Below are 26,315 nucleotides of genomic sequence, written 5' to 3' on the forward strand. Positions count from 1 at the left end.
TGCCTCATAGGAATAGGAATGAAACATTCACTGTCCCCTTGCTGTAGTCCCATCACCACAATAAAAGAAAAAAAGTACTAAGTCTTCCAATCTATGAACATGGCCTATCCCTCCATTTATTTAGGTCTTCTTTTACTTTCTGAAGCACTGATTTAAAGTTTCAGAGTAAAGGTTTTGCACATATTTTATTGCATTTATTCTTAGGTATTTGATGCTTTTTGATGTTATTATAAATTATATTTTCAAATTTCATTTTCTAATTATTTGTTGCTACTGTAGAAAAATATAATTATTTTTGTATATTGTCCTGTATCTAGAAACTTTGCTAGTTTTTTTTTTATAAATTTATTTGTTTATGTACTTATTTATGGCTGCCTTGGGTCTTCGTTGCTGCGTGTGGGCTTTCTCTAGTTGCATTGAGTGGGGGCTACTCTTCCTTGCGGTGCGCAGGCTTCTCATTGCAGTGGCTTCTCTTGTTGCGGAGCATGGGCTCTAGGCCCACAGGCTTCAGTAGTTGTGGTGCGTGGGCTCAGTAGTTGTGGTGCGTGGGCTTAGTTGCTCTGCGACATGTGGGATCTTCCCGGACCAGGAATCGAACCCATGTCCCTTGCATTGGCAGGGTGATTCTTAACCACTGTGCCACCAGGGAAGACCTCCCTTTTGGTGTTTTTTAAAATGCTTATTGAATTCACTGAAATACAAAAAGTACCTTAAGAAGCTAACTCCCCAGGGTGAAGCAAAGTCCATGTGAGTAGCTGGGCAGAAGACTTAGCAACAACCAGGCATCCCAGGGATGGTTACACCATGCACATGTGAAGCCACTAGCAGGAATGCAGAAACCTCCCTTTTTACATGGATCTCTGAAAAGGAGAGGATAACTTGCTTAGCAAATGGACTATTCTTCTAGAAGCACTAGGGTAGGGTGGTGGCCACATATCTTACTCTGCCCGTTCAGCTTTCATTCCCCTTCTTTGGTGGCAAAGCCTGCTTTTCCTTTTGGAGGAACTCGCTCCGCCTTCCTCTTGGTTTTGACGAGGCTGACCTCACGCTGCCTGGCTGATCAGAGCATTCTGTGGCCTTTGAGCACAGAGATGGGGGCCTGAGGTGGTCACTTGATCCACAACAGATCAATGAGAGGAAAATCTGGGATTCTTGGCAGAGCTACCAGAAGGGAATGCTGCTTTGTTGTGGGACTTACCAAGCTGGAACCATCAATGGCCATCCTGGAGGCTTTTTAGGGAGAGCCTGTCTGAGAATGAAGCTGACACCAAAGGAAGCAAAGCCAAGAGTTAGAAACACATGCTAATGGTGGTGTTTGAGGGCCTGGACCCAGCCAAGCCTGCTGCCAGAGCCACCCCTGGGCTTTTCAGCTACATGAGCCAAAAAATTCCCTGCTTTGCTTAAGCCACTTCGAGTTAGGTTGCTGTCAAATCCAGATTAAGTCACTACGTGTGGGAATCTTTTTATTTCTCAAAAGTCACATTAGGAAAAAGCAATTAAACTGGTGATACTGGGGTCACCACAGAGAGTCCCTGGGTGCCTGTGGGACAGGACTGGGCAGAAGATTTACTTTCTTCATATCTGTCCGGTTTTATGCCTTTAATTTTTTGACAATTAGAATGTATTTTCTGTTTATCTTTGTTTTTGTTTTTTGGCCATGTTGCACAGGTTGCAGGATCTTAGTTCCCTGACCAGGGATCGAACCCAGGACCCCAGCAGTGGAAGCATGGAGTCCTAACCACTGGACTGCCAGGGAATTCCCTGTATTTTCTGTTTAAAAAATTCAGTTGTTTACATTCAAGCCATATAGCTTGTTGTTGAAAGAACAACAGTGTAATAGTTTACTCACTTACCTAAACACATTTCCTTATTTCCAAGTTATATTATGCCATTTTAGAAAATTTGAAAATACCAAAATATTGTAAAGAAAAAGAATCACAGCATCTGTAACCCTGCTATGGTTGGCATTTTAAGATATTTCTTTTTGGTCTTTAATTAATTTTCATGTTTTGTTGTTATTCAGTCTTATTTAATCCCTATAGCAACCCCATGAGATAAGAACCACAAGTGCCCCATTTTGCAGAGGATAAAACTGACCCTTAGAGAGGATAAGCGACTTGCTCCCTTATTCAGAGCTACTAACTGGTGGATACATAACACACAGACACACACCTCACACACACATAATTTGAGGAAAAAATTGTCTCATGTTATATAAGTAGTTTAGATTTTATGTTTTTCACTTAAAGTTATATTATAAACGTTCCCCATGACATTGACTATTTCTTTAAAACATGATTGTTAATGGCTGCAAAATATTCTCTGATATGGCTGAAGCATTATTACTTTTACCTCACCATAACCTCTGGCTATTACAACTGTTTCAATGTTTCTTTCTTATTCATTTTGTTGTGATAAACTCTCTAGTATGTGAAAGCTGGTTTCTCTGGTTATCTGTTCAAGTTAATCCCCAGAAGCAGACTTACTGGGTCAAGGAACAGGAATTGTCTGCCACCCTGCTCTCCAGAAGGGCTGTTCCCAGGGACATTCCCAGCAGCAGCCGTGAGCCTGAGCATGTCCTGGCCACCACATCCTCACTAGCACAAGTTACTATTTTACTCACCTGCCCACCCACCCCCCATTTCCATGACATAACAAGTGTCCACATTTGCACTTACCCTTCTTGTGTAGAATGTGAAAGGTCTCAGATACCAACAGGACAGCAGGCTTCAGAATTTCCTATTACTTTTGTCTTTATCACCTGCAGTTTGGTCACAGGTCTTCACTCTAAGCCTCTCCTCTAGGTTGGAAATAGAAGACTCTCTCTTGGTTAAGAAAATCCAAACATAATTAAACAAATGGAAGAAGTAGTTGGGAATATACAAGACCATGAAGAGAGCAAGTTGCTAGCAAAGTGTGCGCTCAGGAATAAACACATCTAAATTAAATTCCAGATAGAATCAAGATTTTAACATAGGGACTTCCCTGGTGGTGCAGTAGATAAGACTCCACGCTCCCAATGCAGGGGGCCTGGGTTTGATCCCTGGTCAGGGAACTAGATCCCACGTGCATGCCGCAACTAAGAGTTCACATGCCACAACTAAGGAGCCCATGTGCTGTAACTAAGGAGCTGGCGAGCTGCAACAAAGGAGCCCAGGAGCCGCAACTAAGGAGGCTGCAAGCCGCAACTAAGACCTGGTGCAACCAAATAAATAAATATTTTTTTAAAAGATTTTAACATAAATGATGAAATCGAAAAAGTGCTAGAGGAAAACATGGATGAATTATTTCATAACCTAGGGAGGGCAAAGACTTTCAGGCATGACACTAACCTAGAAGCTGTTAGAGAAAAAAAATAATAAATTTGAGAACATAATAAAATTAAAATTTCCATGTGGCAAAAACTCTGTAAACAAAGTCAAAAGACAATTAATAGGGCTTCCCTGGTGGCGCAGTGGTTGAGAGTCTGCCTGCTGATGCAGGGGACGCGGGTTCGTGCCCCGGTCCGGGAGGATCCCACACACCGCGGAGCGGCTGGGCCCGTGAGCCATGGCCGCTGAGCCTGCGCATCCGGAGCCTGTGCTCCGCGATGGGAGAGGCCACAGCAGTGAGAGGCCCGCATACCGCAAAAAAAAAAAAAAAAAAGTCAATTAATATACATTATATATATATATATATTATATATATGCACTATTATAACTTATTTATAAACAAAAGTCTAATTTCATTAAAATATAAATAATTTTAATAATTTAATGACTAACAGACATAAAAGTAAATAAAGGATATGAACAAGCTGTTTGCATAAAAACAAAAACAAATGGTTAATAAACACAGTAAAAAATGAGTCCCTTACTTATAATTCAATTAATTAATGCAAATTAAAACAATGAAATACCAGATTGTCAAGAGAGTCAATGAGATCCCAATGAGATATCAGATCCGTCAAGATGAAAAAGTTGGCTAGAATGTTGACAAGGAGGAAAGCTAACTGGAACGTTCATACACAGTTAGCAACTATATAAATGGGCATAGTAATTTTGGAGGGTAATTTGTTACCCTATGCTATGCAATACTGTTAAAAAGAATGAGATGTCCCTATATGTAATATGAAAAGATGTCTAGGACATATTGCTAAGAGAAGAAAGCAAGCTACAGAATAGGATATATAACATGAATTCATTTGTTAGAGATAGAAAGGAGATATACATAATTTGAGGTACAGAGGTATATAGAAATATTTGGCAGGATACACAAGAAACTTCTACCTATTAGCTGTTACGGTTAACTGAGGGGATTTAGGTGGGAGGAAAGGACAATGAGGGCTTTTACTTTTCACTTTTTCTGTACTATTTGAACTATTTTTTACATCACACATATGTTTTATTTAAAGTATGTAAAACATGCATACGGGAATATTATTCCCCAAATTAAATCCTCAGCGGCTTCCTTTTTCCTGTAGAATCAAGTACAACCCTCCTAGCTAACTGCCACCATTACTCTTCACCGTGTCCCTTATGCGCCACGCTGCTTTACACCTCTGTGATTTTGCTATGCTGATTGCTTGCCTCCCGTTCCCTGTTCCCCCATCATCTGCCTGGAAACTCCTCCTCATCCTTTAAGACCCACGCAAGCACTTCCTTCTCTGGGCAGTCTTTCCAGACTTCCCATAATAAAATACTCACTTTCTTGTGATACATTACACATCCCTTTATTTTAGCTCTTATAATTTCCTATTAAACTTTATATTTGTGTCTGTCAGCTTTATTAGACATGGGTACCTAATATCTAAGCTTAGTTCATGTTTATAGACTGGAAAAATGAACACACCACTTGGAGTGTCTCTATTCCAAGACTCTTAAGTCTTTACTTGCTGTTCTCTCCCTGCCTTTTCGTCATGGTTCCCTAAAAGGGATACCTGGTCAGTGACCATCAGTACTATCTCTGCTGAAGAAAGCTGGCCTAATGTATATGCAAAACACACACACACACACACACACACACACACACACACAAATTCATATGTTTTAATTACAGTGTGATTCCATCCTGTGCCCATAAACTCATGAAGCACCCCCCACCCAGGGCGGACACCTTGGTCTAAGCAGGCCCTCTCTCACTTGTGGTACATTAAGGTCCCTCTTTTTTTTTTTTTTTTTTTTTTGCAGTACGCGGGCCTCTCACTGCTGTGGCCTCTCCCGTTGCGGAGCACAGGCTCCGGACGCGCAGGCTCAGCAGCCATGGCTCACGGGCCCAGCCGCTCTGCGGCATGTGAGATCCTCCCGGACCGGGGCATGAACCCGTGTCCCCTGCATCGGCAGGCGGACTCTCAACCACTGCGCCACCAGGGAAGCCCTAAGAACCCTCTTTTAGCCTGGAAGCACACCCAGCCAGGGCTGTTGATGAGTCATAGGTATGTCTTTGCTGTTCTCAGACAGGAGTATGGTTGAGAAGGGCAAGAGTGTGTGAACCCCTCCCTTTAGGAGTCCAAGTGCTCTCTTGGATTCAGAGAGGACAGTGGGTGGGGGGGAGCACCCTCAGAAGGCATGCCTCAGCCCTCCAACTTTACCAAGGGACATTTCAAGAAACACCACAGGAAAATGTCTTGTTATTTGCTCTGTGACAGTATTTGAGTTTGCTCTCTGTGATGTCACATGTTGCAACCATTAGCATTTTTTTAATCTTAAGCAACAGAAGTAGACAAACGTGAGCCTGAAAGGAGTCCACTGGTAGGCTATGATGTGGCATGCAGGTGGACCATCAGGCCTTGGAGAGGACACCGTGGGTGTAGTTCTGGAGATCCCGGCAGCAGGAGCCAGCAGACAGCCCTCCGAGGTGTGTATCAGACACCTCTCTGCCTGGCTCACATCCTCTCAAGCTCCCTTCTATTGCCACTGTGGTCTTCTCTGCAAGGGTTTTGACCCAATTTGCACTGACAGTGCTTCATCTCAAAATGAGATGCGCCAAAGCCTCTCACTTCCTGCCCCAAGCTTCTCTCAGGCTGCCACTTGTGGTGCCTGTGGGAACCTGGTGGGCATGCACTCAGGGGCCACCCAGGGATGCAGGGGTGAACATCTTTACCCAGTAGGGTCAGGAGTCAATGAACATGGGTGTCTCCCTTTACCCCCCTTGCAGGCTGTTCTGAGACTCACGTTCCACTCCTCAGAAGGTTCCAGTGGACTGGAGCATCCAACGTGATAACCTTTGGGTCAGATTTCTCTCCCCAGTTCCTCTCTCCCGCTCCTTGGAATCACTTCCCAAATATACTTCCTGCACAAAAGCCCTGCTCAGGCCCTAAGCTCAGGGGAGCCCAGACTATGACAAAACCTCATATTGGGGGATGGATGATTGATTACTTTGCTTGAGACAGGTCAAGGTTCAGATTCCAAAGAAAGCATTTAATTGTCCAGGATTAGATCATGGTCCATCCTTTGGTCAGAATGATGGCAGCCCCCCCCCAAGACTCTATCCAGTGGTGGAGGGATAGTTTCCCAAAGCCAATCAAGATGGTTATCAGAAGAAAGGCGAGGGCTTCCCTGATGGCGCAGTGGTTGAGAGTCCACCTGCCGATGCAGGGGACATGGGTTCGTGCCCCGGTCCGGGAAGATCCCACATGCCACGGAGCGGCTGGGCCCGTGAGCCATGGCCGCTGAGCCTGTGCGTCCAGAGCCTGTGCTCCGCAACGGGAGCGGCCACAACAGTGAGAGGCCCACGTACTGCAAAAAAAAAAAAAAAAAAAAAAGAAGAAGAAAGGCGAGAGATGACCTTTTTAGTAAGCTTGCCTACGCTACTAGTATCTTGAGGCACCATGTACATACTATGTCTAAACCGAGCTCTTAACAAAGCTTGGAAACACCCACACAAACCTTCTTCTGGCATTGCCTTCTCAGTACATGGTATCACCATCCTCCCAGATGCCCAAGCCTGAGCCCTGGGAGGTTGCCTCATCCCCTCTCTTGTCCACCACAGCCAGTTCATCACCCAGCCTGGTACCCAACTCTGCCTCCTTACTGCGTCTTGACTTTCTCCTGCTCTCCAACTATCTCACTGCCATTGCCCGATCATCTCTTCCCACCTGCATAAGTCTTCCAACTGATCTCCCTACCCTAACACTCTCTCTTTCTCTCTCTCTATCTCTCTCCCTCCTGCAAATTGTTCTTACCTATTAGAGTGATTTTCCTACGATACAGATTTGAACACATCACTTCACTGTTAAAAACACTTGGCCAGCTCCCCACTGCCCTCAGGATGAAGTCTTGGAAACCTCATGGCACAATCTTGTCATGACCTGGCCCTACTGGCCTCTCCGTTGTCAGCCCTTGCCGTTCCTCCTTCCCATACAGCTTCCCCTGCAGCCACACTGAACTACAAGCCATTCTCTCTCATCTAGTCCTGGTGCCTAGAATGCTTTTCTGCAATAGTGAGGATTCTTTCAGCTGCGAGTAACAGAACACCCTGACTCAAACTGGCTTAAACAATCAGGAAATGCCTCTCTCACTTGCCATGGACGCAAGATGGGTCCTAGGCACTATACAATTAGCAGCTCAAAAATGTGGAGGAGTCAGCTCTTTCGGCCTCATTTCTCTGCCACCCTTGGGAGTAGATTCATTCTAAAATAGAATCCTCTCCAGGTTGGAAGAAGACGGCAGCAGATTCATACTTAACTCCTAGACATGACAACATCGACAGGAAGAAAGAGACCATGCCGAGTGTCTCTTTATTAGGCAGTTGGAAACTCTTCTTAGGAGCCCCCTAGCAGACTCCCCCTCACCTCACATTGTTCAGGATTGGAAACACCATTTCTAAACCAATCACCAGCAACAGAAATGAAGTTATAATTGGTGGAAGAGACAAGGGTGGGGGTCAACCTCCATGACTACAACACCTCCCCACTTAATGTGTCTGGCCAATTTATTTCAAAACTCAACTCAAGTGTTATCTCCTCTGGAAAGTCACCAAATAGAAACATTCTTCCTCTTATGTGTCTGTCACCATCACCACCACCACTGCTACCATCCTCACCCTCAGACTGTAAGCTCTTTCACAGCAAGAAGTGCGTTCTTATTTACTCTGTATCCCCAGTGCCTAGCTCAGGGCTGGCATAGGAAAACCTCAATTAATTTGTTGAATATTTCTGTAATTTAAAAAACTCTATTCTTTTTTGGCCATACCATCCGGCTTGCGGGATATTAGTTCCCCGACCAGGGATTGAACCCAGGCCCGTGGCAGTGACAGCACAGAGTCCTAACCACTGGATGCCAGGGAACTCCCCAAAACTCTATTCTTTAAATGAAAACGTATTTTACAATATATTCTCTCTACAACCAAATTTTTCCATTTAACAATACATTATAAAAATCTTTCCATCGTATTATATTGTCTTTTAAAATAGCTACATAGTATTTCATAGTATTGACACACTGTACCACAAATTATTTAACCAACCCCTGTGAGTCTTTGGTCACTTAGATTGCTTCCAGTTTTTCTGCATTAGAAACAATGTTGCGGTAAACTTCCTTTCACATAAATCTTAGCCACTAAGATAAATCCCATAGTTCCCTATGATAAATCCCCACAAGTGGTGTGTGGTCTAAAAAAGCAAATGGTGGCAAATTCTTTGATACTCCTCCTATCAAGTTCTCCCACCTGAAATCTGGGAGAACTTGTGCAGCTTTAACCACTAGAATACAGCAAAAGTGATGCTATTTGACTTCTGAGGCCAGGTCATAAAGATTCATGCAGCTGGGCTTCCCTGGTCGCGCAGTGGTTAAGAATCCGCTGGCCAATGCGGGGGACACGGGTTAGAGCCCTGGTCCGGGAAGATCCCACATGCCGCAGAGCAACTAAGCCGTGCGCCCCAACTACTGAGCCCATGTGCCTAGAGCCCGTACTCCGCAACAAGAGAAGCCACCGCAATGAGAAGCCCATGCACCGCAACGAAGAGTAGCCCCCGCTCACCGCAACTAGAGAAAGCCCGCGTGCAACACAAGCCCGCGTGCAAAAATGAAGACCGAAGGCAGCCAAAAATAAATAAATAAAGATTCATGCAGCTTCCGCCTCGGAATTTTGGAAAGCACCCTCTCAAGACTCTCCCGTTTGAAACCCAGGTGACGTATGGTGAAATGTCCAAGTCACACAGAGAGGCCACAACAATCCTAGCCAAAACTAACTTTTGAGTCATCCTAGCCTAGGCACCAGATGTGTGAGAGAAGAAGCCTCTGGAATATTCTAGCCCCAGTTGTTGGAGTCTTGCTAACTGAGTCCCCAGACACCATGGAACAGAGGATGGCCATCATTACTGTGCCCTGCCCAAGGCCCACAGAATCCCTGAATATGATAAAACAGCTGTTGTCTACACCACTAAGTTTAAGGTTGTTGATTATACAACAATAGTACTCAGAAAACTGGAAGTTCCTCTTCTAAAGAGCATACACATTTTAAAACTTTTGATTCTTTATTAAATACTTAATAAAATTTTACAACTCAGTGGAAGAACACTTTTGCTTCCTTTGAGAAAGTGCCTCTATGACACAGGGGGGGCATATGTATATCTGGGTTGATATCTTGAGCGACTACACCAACATGCTTTTGATTGGGTTCTCTGCAAACCGACTGACCATGACTTTGAGAGTTGTAGCTCAAGGTTTATTGGAAAGTGCTCTTGGAAGATATGCCTGTAAGGAAGGTAGGAAGGCAGGATTGGTCACAGGTATAAGCTGACTTGCAATGTGGCTGTAAATGAGGCCTCAGCTGATCCTACAGAAAGCTCTGGAGCTGGGATGGCCCTTCAGAGGTGTCCCAAATTGAAGCGAGGTAGCTGGGCACGGCAGCTCCACATTAGCCACCCCTGGGAGGGGGCAGACCATTGGGTGAGGACCCCCGCAGCAATATTGCAAGCAGCTTAGAATGGGTGGGTCAGCCTTAAAGAAGAGATCTAGGTGGGGACCAGAGTGCCCACTACAGAGTGTCCCCTTGCACTGTCCTGATCCATTTGCTTCCGTGAAGTTTGACCCATTTGGGAATCACTTCTCCAAGATTCCAGTTGGGTTTGTTTCCTGGGAAACTTGAAAGAGAAGGTTAGTAGGGTGAACTACAGCACCAGCTGTGGAAGTTGATCTCAAGACTACAACTGATACTAGCAATCACTGTTCTACCACCTGATCTGGATTCTCCCCACCTGCTAATATCTCTTCTGGTCTAGGCAACTTTCCTGGTGGAGACCCAGACCCTCAACCATAAAGGGTCTGAACCCCACCTTACCACACTCTGCCTGTCTTGTTCATGTACCATGAAAGCCAGGCACGTAGCACACAGGACGCCCCTGTGGATCACCTGAGCATGACACAGATTCTCCTCTGCTCCTACTGTTTAGCCGTACCTCCTCCTGATGACCAGGGTCAATCACCTCTGCCAGGGTGGGGATTCCTCTCCTTGCTGATGATCTTTAGGTCAAGGAGTTCAAAATAATCGGGCAGCAGCCATATTTGAAGTTCACTGTAACACTTCCTGTGCCCCCGATGGAAATGTTACCCCATTTGGGACCTCTAGACCCTAAGAGCAGGACTAAGAAGTTCTACTTGAAGGGGAAGGGGGGACGGTGTCACTTTGGGTGAAGTAGTTCCCTGCAGCCAAAGTCAGTTCCCAGGGAGGAATGCTGTTGTGAGCTGTTGGCAGCCAATTCCCAGAAGCTGAGGGATGAGTGCATTGGTCCTGGAGAGGACATCTCAGTGAAGCACCATCACAGTATCCACTGCAACATCTGAGATTCATTCTCCTTCCCAGAAAATGGGAATAACAGTGGCTTATTGGCAAGGGTATTGGTGAGGAAATAATACTATATACGTTAAAAATACCAGATTGTACTCAACAAATGTAGTTTCTATCCCCTCTGTGTCAAGAGCTCCATAAGTGATGTTTCCCTTTTTGCCTTGGCCAGTGAGGAGCTTATAGCTTTATCTGGTACTCAGTCCCAGCAGATGTATCATTCATTTTTATTCTCTTTTTACTTCCCCGGTCCTGCTTTCTTTTCTCCCTTTTAATTAACCTCAAACACAATCCCTTCTTTGCAAGCTTTTTGAACTGGAATCATGTTTGCAAAGTGGCAGAGGATAAATAAATGCCTAGTAGAGAAACTTGCTGCTCTGAAGACAGTTCTTTCCCAAGAAGTGACAGCGCCTCACCTACAACACCGCCCCAGCACCTTGCTCAAACCTAGCCAAGCACTTTGCTGCTGGGTCTTTGTTTTGGCATCTGCCAGCCAACTAGCACCTAGGCGTGGGAATCCCTTCACTTAGAGGGTGACTCACAGCTCTGACAAGTTGAAAAAACTTTTTTTAAATGGGGGGATTAGTGTTATCAGGCACTTTCATCAGCTAAAGTCACTGCTGGTAATCTCTATTCCCACTCTCTTTCCAGAAGGAACCCTCCATTCACCCGCAGATGGCTCAGTTAGCAGTCCCATGCTGCTCTCGGAATTGACCTATGTAGAGAATAGAATGGGGCATATGTGGCCCAGATGTTGTGACTGAGCTGGGTCCTCCCATCCAGGCTATCCATTGGGTTTGAACCCAGCCCCAAGGCATTTGGGGGGCTCCATCCTGGAGTCTGTAGGCTCCAGGTGTGCCTGGCCTTGTTTTCTGCCATGACATCCTTTCACTGTCTCCCAGGATAATTCTTGTAAGCAAACGTCTCCGTCTCTTCTCTCCCTCTGTAGGAGGCCTCGGAGTGCCAGTGGGGTGCCACACCTACTATTCTTGTTTCCATGTCACTATACAAGATGAATCACATTCATGAATAACACTTCCCTGGAACTCATATCAGAAGACACCCTTTTGCTAAAGGACTTCACGTGTTCCATTGCTCCTGGCTCCTGGCTCTCCCCACCGCTCTCCCACTATTCGTGGTTCTATGTCAAGTTCAAGGGCTTGGGGTGTCCTGGATGAGCCTGGGTATTTAGCCTCCCAGAGCAGGGGTTTTGCTCCTATAACTTGCTTCCTCTTGCAATCACGTCGTTGCCTAGCAAGAGCGAGCGCCTGAGCTTGTTCAGGGAAGACCTATGGGCTAGGGCTCAACTTCTAAATTTTGGGTGATGATGCCAAGAAAATGGCTGGAGTCAGGATACCCAGGTTCCAGTCCTCACGCTGCCTCCTGCCCGCTGGGCCACCTGGTAAATCACTCCTTCTCTCCAAACCCAGCTTCCTTCCCCAGAAATGGGTGAAATAACACCCACTTTTAGAATAGCTGTGACAGTCAATGAGCTAACATTTGGAAAACTAGTATCATCTAATAGTTCCTGATCACGCAGCAGGCCAGGTACTTGGCCAAGCACTTAGAGCTATCTCATTTAATCCAACAAACCTAAAGAGTTGGTGTGACAACATCTGTTTTACAGACGAGGAACCCCAGGCTTACAGTAGGTCAATGACACAGCAGTAAGGGGCAGAACGAGGCCTCACACTTAGGCCTCTCTGACCCCAAAGTTAGAGCTCTTAACCACATAAGACCGGCCTTTACTCCCAGCATAGCACATATTTCATATATCTTTACTCCATTTTTTTTTTTCGGCATATCCTGTGTCCTAAGAGAGAAGTGGAAATGGTATTCACTGAGCATGTACTATATGTGAAGTGCTTTATATACTTTACTCTAAATCTCATCCCAAAAGGATGGTATCCTGACCCCCATTCTCCAAATGAGGAAACAGAGACTCAGAGAGGTCAAGTAGTTTGCCCAAGGCCACACAGAGAAGAAGGGGTAGAGCTGAGGTTGAACCAGACCTATTGTGGGACTCCACGGGGTGTTCCTCCATCACATCCCACTATCTCTCAAGTAGGGGCTGTCTACAAGGCTGGTTACCTAGGGGTATACAGCCTCTTTCTCTGAACCCACCACACACTGTTCCCTCATGCTTCTAGGGGCCTAAAACACCTCTTCCTGGGGCAAAACCGTTGTCTTACCCCAGGCCCCCAAGAAGAAACTTTTAGACAGGCCTCTGAAGAAGGCTGATGGTGACTAGGGTCACACAGAGCAGTGAGTGGCTGCCTCAGAACTTTTCCCTACAGCGGATTACTGGGAGGGGCAGTCTTTCGGCCCTGGGAGGGTCTCACTGGTCAGGAGGGGCACTGGGCAGAGGAAGACAGTGACTCAGGAGCCAGCTGAAGGCAATAGAAACAATTCGCTGACTCCCCAGTTTGCTGTCAGCTGCCCCAGGGCCTGGTCCTGTTTATCATGGTAATTGGGGGTGGGGGGAATGTGTGTAGGCAGCTATCTGAGGGTTGAAGCTGAAGGCTTAAAGTTAGACTTCCTAAACCCACATCAACCTAGGAAACGTTTACAGGAAAGAATGCCACAGATGGGTGTGTTGTGTGTGTGTGTGTGTGTGTGTGTGTGTGAGAGAGAGAGAGAGAGAGAGAGAGGAGAGAGAGAGAAAGAGAGAGGGAGGGAGGGAGAGGGAGGCCGGCAGCAATTGCGAGGCAGAACAGGGAGAGAGGGAGAGAGAGAATGAGAGAGACTGAGCAAAAGAGATAGGCAAAGATAGAAAAAGAGAGAAACAGAAGTTAAAAGAAACACAACAACAGTAGCTGGGCCAAGGGAGGACAGAGAGAGGAGGAAAAGATAAGCAGCAAGGGAAAGAGAGAGAAAAAAAAGATATATAAAAAGATAATTCATTTGACAAATGTTTGCTGAGCACCTACTACATGCCAGGTGCTGCCTTAGGCATTGTGGATGCAACAATGGACAAAAGAAAAAACGCTGTCCTCGTGGGTCTCTCTAGTGGGAGAAATAGAGAAACCCAGAGAGACAGATAAAAACCCAGAGAAGCCCACAGAAAGACCAAGAGGCAACTGTATGGAGAGACCCAGAGACAGAAGAGGCACAGAGGATAGGAGTGCAGAGATGGAGAGAGCAGTGGACCGCAAGACAGAGACAGAGCAGAGGGACGTGAAGGTGTAGGCTGGGAGTGCGGGTGGACGGACAGCATTCCAAGGGTGGAGAGGGCACAGCCCAGTGGACAGTGCCAAGAAGCCTTTCTCGTGCTAGCCTGCTCTGTGCTCCCCTCCCCACTCCCAGTGTGCTTGGGGGCAGGTCCCCAGCCCTCAGTGAGCAGGAAGCAGATCTCGGGTTCCAGTGACATCAGCCTTGGAGACTGCGGGCTGCTCTAGGGTCAGGATCCCAGTCTGACCCTGAGATGCCCAACAAGCACGTGTGGACTTCAGGTACTATCTTCTCATTATACGGATGGATGGGTGAACTGAGGCCCAGGCTAATGAGGCAGGAGGGCTGCTGGGCTTCCTGGGTTGGGGGCAGCGCTAGACAAAGGACAGAGTGCTGACCTGGGAGCCAGGGCCCCGTTTTTGAGTCTGGCTCTGCCCGTGATGCCTGGCTCTCCTCCTCACAGAGCGGTGGAGGGTGGGCTGCTACCACCGTGGAGTCTATGAATCACGTGAGAGTAAGTTTTGGAAGAGACCCGTGTTTGAAAGCCGGGACTTTGACAGTTGCTGATGTCTGTTTCCGTGGAAACAGAGCTCAGAATGGGAGAATGAGCTGGAGAGCTCTGCTCTGAGTGTCCCAGATAGCTGGGGAAGAGGGCAGCCACCACACCCTCCTTCATCTGTGGGCTCTGGAGTCCTCAGTGCCCCAGGGGCTGACCCCACGGGAGGGGTGGCTCCCAGGGACATTGACTGAATGCTCACTGGGTGCCCCGCCCCAGAGTCATGAATGACTCAGATGAGGAAAGCCTGTGGTCTACACAACACTCACCCTCAGGATGGACGTATCCTATCTGAGCACAGATCCTTTGTTCACTCAACACACATGTAAGCTAGGTCCTGAGCAGCACAGAGGTGAACAGGACAGAGTCCTTGGCTTCCTTCAGGGTCCACGGGTGCCTACGCTGGGCCCCGAGTTCCCAGGCTCTCACAAAGTCAATGCAGAAGGTGCCGAAGCTCCCCGGTGTCCCGTCCTTGCACCATGCCACCCCCTCAAACTCCCGAACCAGCTGTGGCACTCTGACCTGTTAGCTGTCCTAGGCATCATGCTGCTCCCTTGCCTGGAATCCCTTTACCACTGCTGGGCTGCCTAGCAAACTCCTACTCAAACTTCAAAGCCCCAGCTCAAAGCTTAGGTCCTCTGCAAAGCCCCCTCCACTAGACGGTAAGTACCTCGAAGGCCCAGGCCCAGTCTCCTCATCTCATTCCCAGAGAGGTTCCCATCTGTGTTGGCTGCTACCTTACCATCTTCTTAGGGACTTTGCTCTAACGTCATCCTGTACCTCCACTCAGGACCTCTGGCCTCTCCCACTCTACTCCATCCTTCCAATCAGCATTTACACAGGTCTAGTCTCTCCTGTCGTCAACCCAAACACAGCAAAGCTCCTTACCCAGAGGTGCTAGTCTGTCTCTTACCCCTCACAACCAAACTTCTTGAAAGAGTAGCCTGCACTGATTGTCTCCGCTCCCACGTGTCCATTGCCATGATCTGGCTTCTGCCCCCATCGCTCCCCTAAAGCTGCTCTCACCAGCCCACCATGCCCTCTGCAGAGTGCTGTCTGAAAGCCATGTTCATGCACTCTGCTACTCAACCACTGTCAGGCATTCAACATCCCCCCTGCAGCACTGTCTTCCCTGGCACCCCTCCCCAGGCTTCTTCCCCACTGGCCCCTCTGGACAGGCCTCCTCATCCTCCTTCACCAGCTCCTCTTTCATCAGACCTGCTGGTGCTCCTCAGAGCTCCATCTCCAGCTTCTCCCTGAGAGCGCTTGTCCACTCCCATTGGGGTCCAAGGAAGGCCACCTCCTCCAGGCCACCGTCCCTGACCCCCCAGACCAGCTGAGCACCACTGTAATATGTAAAATGTAATATGTAAAATGCCTGTATCCTCCGTTGTGACACTTGCCATGTTGTATCATAAGTACCAGTGGAGTTGTCTGCTGCCCCCATAGGCTGCAAAGTCCCGGGGATCACGTCTACCTCTGGTGCCCAGGACACTGGTAAGCGATGGGCTGCAGAGGGAGACAGGAGCCAGATCGTGAAGAACCTTGAACTTTTTTTTTTTGCGGTACGCGGGCCTCTCACTGTTGTGGCCTCTCCTGTTGCGGACGCGCAGGCTCACGGGACCACCGGACCGGGGCACGAACCCGTGTCCCCTGCATCGGCAGGCGGACTCTCAACCACTGCGCCACCAGGGAAGCCCTAGGACCTTGAACTTTTTACTGAGGACCTTGGGCTTCATCCTGCATGAGATGAAGAGTTTTAAGCACTGAGGAGTTTTAAGCAGGAGCGTACCATGGCCACATCTGTGCCTTAAATGCATCCCTCTGGCTGTCAAGGAGAGGGCGGATGGTTGGGGGAGAGTCTGAAGGCAGGGAGATCCACCGGGGGCTGTAATCCAGGGCTCGACTGCAGTGATGACAGTGCAGGGAGGGGCTGGGGGGGGGCGGACAGAACGTGGGGTGCTTATTAGATACAGCTGACCAACGCTGGTATTGGCTGGGGGTGAGGAAGAAAAGGAGCAGAGATCCACTCAGGGTTCTGGCCCAGGTGCTGGTGTGGTGTACAGAAATAGGCGTTGAACAGGAATCAGATAGGGAGAAAGAAGGAGTGCGGTTCTGGATACTTGGACCTTGAGGCACCTGAGGAACATCCAGGTGGGAATGCCTTGTAACTACACAGACATGGTGCTGAGAAAAAGCTCTGGGCCAGATTCAAGAGTCATCGTCACGGAGGTTAGGTGTGGTCCATGCCATGTGCATGGCTGAACTTGCCCAGCGAGAAAGAGGTCAAGGACAGAGCCTGAGAGATGCTCATTTGCGGTAGACTGTGTTTCTGTTTAGCAAACATCCACCCCCTTTCTGTGGGAGGCATACTCTTCCCTTCCCTACTGAGGCTGGGGTTGGCCATGTGACTTGGGAGGAGATGTGATGCTTGCATGGGTTGGCTTGGCTCCTGGTGCTCTTTTCACCCACTCTAAAAAAAAACATGCCAGGCAGCCTCTGCCCCTCAGCCTGGGTCCGGGCAGGGGAGACCCACGGTGCAGGTTCGAACTGCACCCTGCAGCAGAGCCATCCAGTTGACTGCGGACCTGTGAGTGAGAAATAAACGGCTTTTATTATAAGCCACTGAGATAAGGGGGCTCTTTGTTATGTAACATTGGATTAGCAATAGCCTGACTAATAAAATTTTGAGAGGAGGCTGGAGAAAAAAGAATCCTTCAGAGCAACAGTCAGAGGGGAAGGAAGGAAATCAGGAGAGAGCTGCCTTCCTGAAACTGTGGTAGGAGCAGGTTTCAGGAGATCGGGACTGCGGATGCTCCAAGGTCCGCACTGTTTGCACCACGTCAGTCTTCTTCCTAACAGGTTATGCTCGGATCACCTTAGCTACCCTTCCAGGCCTGAATCTAAATTCCAGATGTTGATGACTCTTCCAACTACATCTTCGGGGCAGGCTGCTCTCCGGGACTCCAGGCTCATTACCTACCTGTCTCCTGGATGTCTCCATCTGGACATCCAATGGGCTTTTCAAGCTCATCACATCCCAGACTGTGCTCTTCATACTCCCCCACCCACAGACCTGCTCCCCCACCTGGACTCCCTGACTGGAAGCCCCGTCACCCACGCCAGAAGCATAGGAGTCATTTTCAGCTCCCTCACATCCTGTCAGCTACCGAGCCCAGGAGATTCCCATCCATCAGCTTCTCTCCACCTCGCTGGCCTAGCACCCCTCACCGAAGCTGCGGCTGGGTCCCTCACTGCATTCCGCGCTTGGCTCTTCCACAATGGCCCCCTGAGGGCTCTTTCTGAAGCAGAAATAGGTCACCCCCTGGTTAAAGCCCCTGCCGGCAGGACAAAGACCAAACTTCTTAGCATGACACCCAAGGCCCTGAATGGTCCAGCGTCAGCTGAATGAATTAATGAATGTCGTCCCTTCTGTCTGAAACACATCCTACAACTGCCTCCCACTGCCTAACTCCCACTCAAACTTGGCCCCCTCCAGCTTTCTCTGACCACCTCCCACTTCATCCCCCCGCAACACACACACATACACACACTGGGCTAGTTTAAATGCCTCCCACCATTTTTTTTTTTTTTTTCCCTGCGCTGGGTCTTCGCTGCTGCTCGCAGTCTTTCTCTAGTTATGGGGAGCGGGGACTACTCTTCGTTGCGGTGCGCAGGCTTCTCATTGCAGTGGCTTCTTGTTGCCGAGCACGGGCTCTAGGTGCGCAGGCTTCAGTAGCTCCGGTGCGTGGACTCAGTAGTTGTGGCGTGCGGGCTTTGCTGCTCCGTAGCGTGTGGGATCTTCCCCGACTAGGGATTGAACCCAGGTCACTGCAGGCGGATTCTTAACCACTGCGCCACCAGGGAAGCCCAAGTGAATTATTTTATTCAACATTTAAGACATTTTTATTGAGAACCTGTTCTAAAAGTGAGGATAAAACTCCCATGCATGCAAAACAAAAACAAAAACAAAACTCCCATGCACAGTGCTTAAATTCTAATGAGGGAAATAGTAAGAAAAAAATAAACAAACATATGTCAGGTGGTAATGGTTGCTATGGAGAAAAATAGAACAGGATAAGGAGTGGGGACAGGAGCCATTCCACAGAGGTGCTTTAGGGAGGGTTCCAGTGATGTTTGATCAAGGACCTAGAGGCAGTAAAGGAATGAGGGAAGCCTTGATCTGGGGGAAAGTGTCCCAGGAAAAGGGAATAGCAGGGGCAAAGGTATGGCAGGTGAGTGAAAACAGAGGCATGCTGGTCCAAGGCAGGGTGGAGGAGGCAGGGAGGAGCCCTGTCACGGGACTGGACAGAGTTTTACTTTCAGAAATAAAACCACAAAACAACACAATCTCATTCAATCTTTTTTTTAAAATTAATTAATTTATTTTTGGCTGCGTTGGGTCTTCGCTGCTGTGCGTGGGCTTTCTCTAGTTGCAGAGAGCAAGGGCTACTTTTCGTTGCGGTGCGTGGGCTTCTCATTGCGGTGGCTTCTCTCGTTGAGGAGCATGGGCTCTAGGCGCGCGGGCTTCAGTAGCTGTGGCTCATGGGCTCAGTAGTTGTGGCTCACGGGCTCAGTAGTTGTGGCTTACAGGCTCTAGAGCTCAGGCTCAGTAGTTGTGGCACACGGGCTTAGTTGCTCTGCGGCATGTGGGATCTTCCCAGACCAGGGCTCGAACCTGTGTCCCCTGCATTGGCAGGCAGATTCTCAACCACTGAGCCACCAGGAAAGCCCTCTAATTCAATCTTAAAGTCTGGCATGCTGAGCAAGGAATGTTCTTATTCTTTGTAGGAGCTCCTTCTTTACACTGTCAGGTACCAGGGCTCTGCCTTTTGGTGTGATTTCAGCCACCAAGTCATCAACAGTAACGTGTTCTAGTCCTTTTTCTTTCATTACCTCTTTACAGTGTGCCTTCTACTGATCCTTCCAGCCACATTCAATTAATTTAGCTCTCAGCAATTCTTTGAGGCGTTCTCTTTCTCCAGTTTCTATCCACTTTTGGTTAATCGCTGCTCTCATCTACTCATCTTTGTTCATCTTACTAACCACCATCACCGCGGGCGAGGGCTGTCCCTTCCCAGTGACAAAATGACCCTTGTCCTGATGACCGTTACCTACCACGCTCTTCAGCTACCCGGACCTAGACACTCCATGGAGCCTTCTCCTTGAGCTCATGAGAATGAACTCCAGGCTGGGGCATTCTGGACAGGAGGTGAGGGAGGTGTAGCAGGAACCGGGGAAGGGGCAGAGCGTCAGCGTCCTCGCCCTAGCCATCCCTGGCACGAACTTGCTTTGTATATTTTTGTACTTCCCAGTCAGTGTCCCTGGCTCAGGGCTCAGCACGTAGTAGGTACTTTCTAGACAGAACTAAACCCATCCAGGAAATTGCCTAAAACCCATTTTGCTACAAGGTGGCTCAGGACGTCAGAAGGCATCATCAGAAGATGTAAAAACACATTTGATTCTAAACTTAAATCCTCTTCCTTCTTCCTGAGAACCTCTCTGTCTGCTGGCTCTGCTATGCTGTAACATCAGGAGGAATCATCTTTCTCGAGTTACAAAATGTTACCCCAATTACTACCTCCTCAGAGCCTCCACACAACCTTCACAGTAGTGACTCTCCATTGTCCAGAGGTGTCAGAACCGTGGGCTCTGCCAACACTTACGGACAGCCCAGCAAAGTGTTCCCCGTCAGTTCCCTCATTTCACAGACAGACTCAGAGAGAGAATATCACCTGCCCAAGGCCCACCAGCGAGGCCCTGAGCCAGGCTGAAGCCAAGTCTCCAGGCCCTGGATTTTGCACTCCTCCCATGGAAGCCCCCAACGCCCTTGAGAAAACTTCTGCTAAAACTGGGGCTGACCAGCCTGGGCCTGAGCCTCCCTGGGCAGAGTTACCCAAGGTATTGACCCGAGGTGCCTCCTCAAAATCCCAGGACCCAGCCGGCAGGAAGGGGATGGGCTGCGTGCTCAGCATCCATTCGAACGTCCCTGGGCGTGGTGTGGAGGGCAGTGGGGCAGCCCCCAGACTCCCAGCAGCCGTAGGGAACGCAGAAACAGAGCTGCAAACCAGGGACAGGAAAAGGGATCCTCTGGCATTCTTGGCAAGCACAACCTCCTGGGTTGAGCCCATGGACCTGAAGCCTCATTCCTTTAAGTGCCACCTTCTGGAGGCCTGGCCCCCACCAACCTGATCCCAGAGCCCAGGATTTCTGCCCCCCAGTTTCTGGCACCTGAGTGAAGGAGTGGTCATCTTAGCCTAAGCTTGTAATTCACCTCTCCTTCCCCTCTTCCACCCCACCTGCCTGTCCCTCCACATTCTGGTCACTCAGGTACTCACTTGTTCTGTTCCTTTCACCACTGTTGCTGTGCACTTGAGGTCCACAGGTGAATGATGATCATTCCCTGACCCGGAGGAGAGGCGCTCACATTCCCCTGGGGGAAATGCACACAGGACCACACCCATGCACAGAGGCCAACAGCAATAGGTCATGGTCAGGGAGAGGCAGAGGGGCCACCAGGGGATTCCTAGCCCAGACCAGGAGCCCAGAGATGGCTTCCTGGGAAGGCTTTCCCAGGCTGGATTTTAGAATATTAGAAGCCTGTCACAGGAAGAGCCTTTAGGGCAGAGGATTTCACACCAGTGTAAGCAACATGGCGTAAGGATTTCTGCCTAGATTATTACCCAGTGCCTAGAACAGTGCTTGGTACATAGTAGATGCTCAATAAATATGTCCTAAAAGAAAAAAAAGGAAGGGAAGGAAAGAGGGAAGAAGGGAGGGAGGGAGGAATAGAGAGAGAGAGGGAGAGGAAGAAAGAATGAGTATAGGGTGGATGTGTAAAATAGCTTGGTGTATTCTGGGAACTGAAAGTACAGTAGTTGCAAGCTGCTATAGTTTAGGCTGTGGGGCTGAGCTGGGGGTGTGGCCTTATCTAATCTTATTGTTGTTGATGTGCATTTCTTATTTCCTTACCCGTCCCAGAGCTACTTTGGGGATGAGCTCACTTTTTCCTTTCTTGTTCCCCGTAGCCCCTGGTGCGTACATGGAGTGCTAACTGCACACAGGTACTGAACCTGTGCTGGGTGCTGGAGACACACAGATGACTCAGAGTTGGTTCCTGCCCTCCCAGCCCCCCAACCACCTCTGGCTGGGGAGACAGACAGTAAACAAATGGCCACAACAATGGGCAGAATGAATGGAGAGCTATTCTGGAGGTTCAAGCAAAATGAGACCAAGCAGAGGGTTAGAGGGATGGGTTTTACTCCAGGAGTGAAAAGCCGGGAGGATTTTATGGAGGAGGCATTGGAAGGGATGCAAGCCTTAAAGAATGAGCAAAGAAGGGGGCTGGGGTGGGAGGCACTCCGGGCCAGAAGATGTGGGGCTGGGGTGGGGAAGGTGGAGATTGGGGGATCCAGTGGGGAAAGATAGCCTGGGGGAATGGGTGGGGGACTTGGGGTAAGTGAAGAGAGAGTGATTGCGCCCAAATTTCCCAGGTCTGCCCGCCTATCACGTTAGTCCCTTGGCTTCTCCAGAGAAAGTGCCATTCTGGGGTAGGGTGTTTGCTTCTGATCTGAGTGCATTTTGGATCACTGTGCTAGCAACTGCACACCTAGCTGGGGCTGCTCAGTGGTCCTAATTCCTGGGAACCCATCAGCTCCCCTCTCTCCAGCAGGCTGGGAGGTTATGGCAGCCTCCCTTCTCGCTCTGCCTGGGCCCTCCCACTATCTCTTTTAGGTCCACCATGAACCTACCAACATTCTGGGTCAAGCCCCAGCAAAGGGAAGACCACAAGGACAGAGAGCCTGGCACAGGTTCCCCAAATGCATGCCACACCTGCTCGGAAAGGAGGTGCTTGTCCTTTTTTCAGGGTGGGGTGTGGGGAAAGAAAACTATAGAAAGGAAATCTTAGCATCATAGAACATCAGACTCTCAAGAGATATTAAAGATCCCCCTTCCCATTTGACAGATGAGGAAAATGATGCACAAACAGATATACCTGTGTTGCAGCCCTAACTCTGACAGAGCATGGCCAACTTGGTAGAGCTGTGATGCGGTAGGGCCAGAGAAGGGCAGTGTTTTCCTTGAGCTGGGACCTAACCCACACTCATGACACTCATAATTTGTGGGCCTTGCAGACCCAAGATGAGTCAGGCTTCTTGTGAGTCAGGCTGTTGACAAGCCATTCCTGCCCATTCCTAGCCCATCAAAAATAGAAGTCCAGGGGAAGGGTATGAGCAGGCCAATTTAATTAGTGTGGGCTCTAAGGTACCTTAAGTTAGCCCTATTAAATAAAAACGCCTGGGGGAAAAAATGACTGTAATTATTTCCTTCTCTCCCCTATCGTTGTATTTCAACTCCCTCCCAACCTCCATGCTTCTCTCATTCACAAAACAACCTTTAAACTGGGAGCTAGCACAGACAACCAGAGACTAGGGTTCAGTTTTCCTTTTTCTGCCCCCTTCCCCTTCCAGCGCTAGGTCCCAACAGAGAACACAGCGCGTCCAGAAGCGGTGGTAGGGCCTGGCTATATTCTAATTTAGGGAGGCTGCTACACTGAGCAGAACATTATTCCAAAAATGCACCCAGAGTCTCCTTCCTGAACCAATGCAGATCCGTTTGCTGCGGGGCATTTCTTTTTAAAGCCCCTTTTTCTCTCTTCGACAAATCAAAATAAGCAAACTTTAATGGTAGTGAATTATACTTGATTTTGTTGAATCTAGTTCTGAGTTTTCCTACTTGAAACGTGTTTCCCCAGGACACTGACCTATCCTTTAATTGTTTGGTGCGAGGCATGTTAGGGGGAGGGGCGTTACTTGTTTATTGGAACAGCGCTGTTAAAAAAAAAAAAAAAATCAACCTAGGCTAACAGTTTCAAGGCTCCCCTAAAGATGTATCCAAACAGGCAGCCAATCAGCGCTTACACAGCTTTTTCTGCTTGACTCTTTTAAAGAGACAGTGCCGACAGTGTTTTATCACATTTAAAGAGAACCGCGCTCTAAAAACAGTCTGAAAATGGGGGAGTCTTCCCGTTTGGTTGGTTTCTCGTCTTAAAGAGTCTCTAATGAGGTACACTCAGTGTGTCCTCGAGTTCTCGCCGTGGGCAGAAAGGAGTCAGCAGCAAATAGCTGGGTCACTCTGCCAGCCCCCCTCTCAATTTCCCATTGTACACCTGGGTCACTGACAATGGAAGCTTCCCCTCCCCCCACGCCTGACTCTCGTCCCCCGCTCCCCAATTTAGCTCCATTTATTTGAAGTTCGCAGATTTCTGTGGCGCGCATTCCGCGTAGCGGGGCGCCCAGGTGACGCCCCCCTACCCCGGAATGGCACCATCTCTCGTGGAGAAGCCGAGGGGCTAACTTGCTAGGGCGGGCAGACCTTGGAAATTTGGGAGCAATCACTCTCCGTTCTCTTGGCCAAAGTCCTCAGTCCCTTCCCCCAGGCTCCCCAAAGCAGTCCAAGGGCCATTTTCGCGCGACTCCACTTTGGGGTTTTCCAAAGTATTTTAATGATCTAGTAAAGGAGCAGCCTCGCGCCTCGGCGCCGGCTCAAGCCGCCCAGTTCTCAGCGTGGAGCCCCGGGCCCGGCGCTCCGAAGCCAGACTGGGCGAGAGGGAGGACCGGGGGCGGGGCGGCCAAGGGGGGCACGGGTGGGAGTCTGGGAAAGGGGCCGAGGTCGGAGCCCAAGGGGAGGGCAGGCGAGGGGGAGGGGGAGATAAGGGCTGGGCCGGCGCAGGGCTGAGGCTGGGGGAGGTGAGGGGCAGATAAGGGAAAGGGACGTGGCGGGGGGGAGCCGACGGTGCTCCGCTCAGGGGTCCGCGCCCCCTCCCCTCCGACTACGCCGCAGCGCCCCCCCCCCCACTCCCCAGCGGTCCAAGCCGCGGAGAGCGCCCGTCGGACCCTCTTCTCGCGGGGACCGGGGGACTAGATCTTCCCTGTCCCGATTCGTGTCCCCTCCTCACATCTAGAGAAAACAGAGGCTCGCGCCCCCGGCCCGCCCCCCCCCACCCCCCCCAACACCCCCACCCCGTTGGCCCGCAGGAGCAGGAATAGCGGCTCCTCGGTGGCGGCCGCAGCGGGGACTGCCGCGGTCGGGCGCTGACAGGGCGTCCCTCCCGGGCCGCCCCGGCCCCTCCCCCGCGCGCCTATTGGCCGAGGCGCATATCAATCACGGGACGTTGACGCCCGCCTTGCTCCCTCGCCCGGGTAGCCACGTTCGGTTGAGCTCCAAGTAGACCAGCGGCAGCGGCGGCGGCGGTGCCGGAGGCGCTGAGGGAGGCGCAGGCGGAGCCGGGCGGGCGCGCGAGCGAGCCAGTGGGCAGCCGGGCCGGCGGGAGAGCGGCGGCGGCGGCGGCACCGGCACCCCAGGCCGAGCCGGCGCGGGAGGAGTTCCAGGGCGATGGGGCCGCGGCCGGGGCTGACGCTTTGACAGCTGGAAAGAGCGCGGAGCCAGCGCCTGGGGGGGAGGGAGGGGAGCGCGGCGAGGAGAGCGCGAGCGAGCGAGCGAGCGAACGCCGGGGAGGGGGCCGGGAGCGAGGGGGCAGCTCGGGAGCAGCCGGAGCGGTAGCGGCGGCGGCGGCGGCGAGGCTCGGCGCCCTCTTCTCTGCAAACCATGTTTGCCAAAGGCAAAGGCTCGGCGGTGCCCTCGGACGGGCAGGCTCGGGAAAAGTAAGCCCTATTTTCCAAGTGGCGGCCGCGCCGCTGCCGGGCTGCGGGCGGGTGGTGGGAGGCAGGTGGGCGGGCGGGGGCTGCTGAGCCCCGGGCCCCGGCGCCGCCTGCTTGGCCCCTTCCCGAGGCCGCGGCGGGCGGCGTGGGAGAGCCCATTGTTGGGAGCCGGCGGAGGTTGGGGTCTGGGGGCGCCGCCGGGGGAGGGGGCACTTGGTGGCCTTGGGGCGTGCCGGGCGCGGGGGCCCGCGGTGAGGGATGGACGAGGTCCCGCGAGCGAGCCTGGGCGCTCGCTCCAGCCGGGGCGCTCGCCGCGCTGACGGCACTTTGCCCACCGGGCGCGGGCAGGGGGCGCGTGGCTTCTGCAGCCCCGAAGGCTCCTTTTGTCCGCCCGCGGCGTGAGGAGTGCGTGCCGGGGGCTTTGTTCGGCCGGGAGCGCTCTCCCTTCCCTGCCCTTGGCCTCGCCGCCGGCCCCGCGCCCTCCGGGGCGCCGGGCTGGGCAGGGACGGCGGCGCCGGCTTGGCCCTAGGCTTGGGGGACAGTTGTTTTGGGGGGAGGTGGTGAGGGCGGCGCTTTACTGCCCTCTCCAGAGCTCGCGGAGCACTCCAGAGTCCAGGACTGAGTCTCCCCGGACTCTCAAACGTGGGGAGAGGGTTGGTCGGTGGCAAGGAATGGATCGGGAAAAGGAGCGAGGCTCGGGGGTTGGGTTGCTTGCGAGTTTGAGAGACCTAGGTGGGTTTGGTCCCGACGCTACTTGGAAGTTCAAGTTCGGGGGCTGCTCTCCAGCCCTCGCGCCTTGAAGTAAACGCGTTTCCTCATACCCACCCCCTAACTGCTCGTACCCGTGGCCCCAGGCAGGACCGAGCTGGCTGCTCACCTCTGGTTGGGGCCACAATGGGACAGCACGGACAGGGTTGGAAGACAGGCTTGGAGGCCAATTGGCAAGGTCCAGGAGCGAGCGACCGGTGTGGTCTGACGCTTTCTCTCTCTCTCTCTGCCTGCTACCCACTTTCCAGGTTAGCTTTATACGTCTACGAATATTTACTGCACGTAGGAGCACAGAAATCTGCACAGACCTTCTTGTCGGAGGTGAGTGGAACTCCCCCCATCATCCAATTTCTTGACACCCCTCCTCCTCACTATTCTTAAAGCCTTTGTTTTCT

General features: G+C 50.6%; 1 protein-coding gene and 1 pseudogene across 19 annotated transcripts in view; one reads left to right on the forward strand and one right to left on the reverse strand.

The window, feature by feature from the left end:
• Window positions 1–18,496: 18,496 nt before the first annotated feature.
• On the reverse strand, window positions 18,497–20,314 carry LOC149750750 (transcription and mRNA export factor ENY2 pseudogene; annotated as a pseudogene).
• A 4,692-nt stretch (window positions 20,315–25,006) lies between these two features.
• The window catches only part of SSBP3 (single stranded DNA binding protein 3), a 163,191-nt gene continuing 161,882 nt past the window's right edge, over window positions 25,007–26,315 (forward strand). For 4 of the 19 annotated variants that reach the window (XM_089922183.1, XM_089922239.1, XM_089922261.1 and 1 more), the window contains exons 1-2: window positions 25,011–25,155; window positions 26,169–26,241. In XM_089922183.1, the coding sequence (XP_089778309.1) occupies window positions 25,100–25,155; window positions 26,169–26,241 (129 nt within the window). In that variant the 5' untranslated portion in view covers window positions 25,011–25,099. Of the gene's footprint in view, window positions 25,156–26,168; window positions 26,242–26,315 lie in introns of all 19 variants that reach the window. The other 15 variants (XM_022575750.3, XM_030759857.2, XM_022575751.3 and 12 more) reach the window with 8 other exon arrangements.

This window comes from Delphinapterus leucas, chromosome 1 (genome assembly GCF_059928025.1).
Source record: "Delphinapterus leucas isolate spDelLeu-1000000601 "Yukka" chromosome 1, BTC_Dleu_Yukka2, whole genome shotgun sequence".
NCBI lineage: Eukaryota > Metazoa > Chordata > Mammalia > Artiodactyla > Monodontidae > Delphinapterus > Delphinapterus leucas.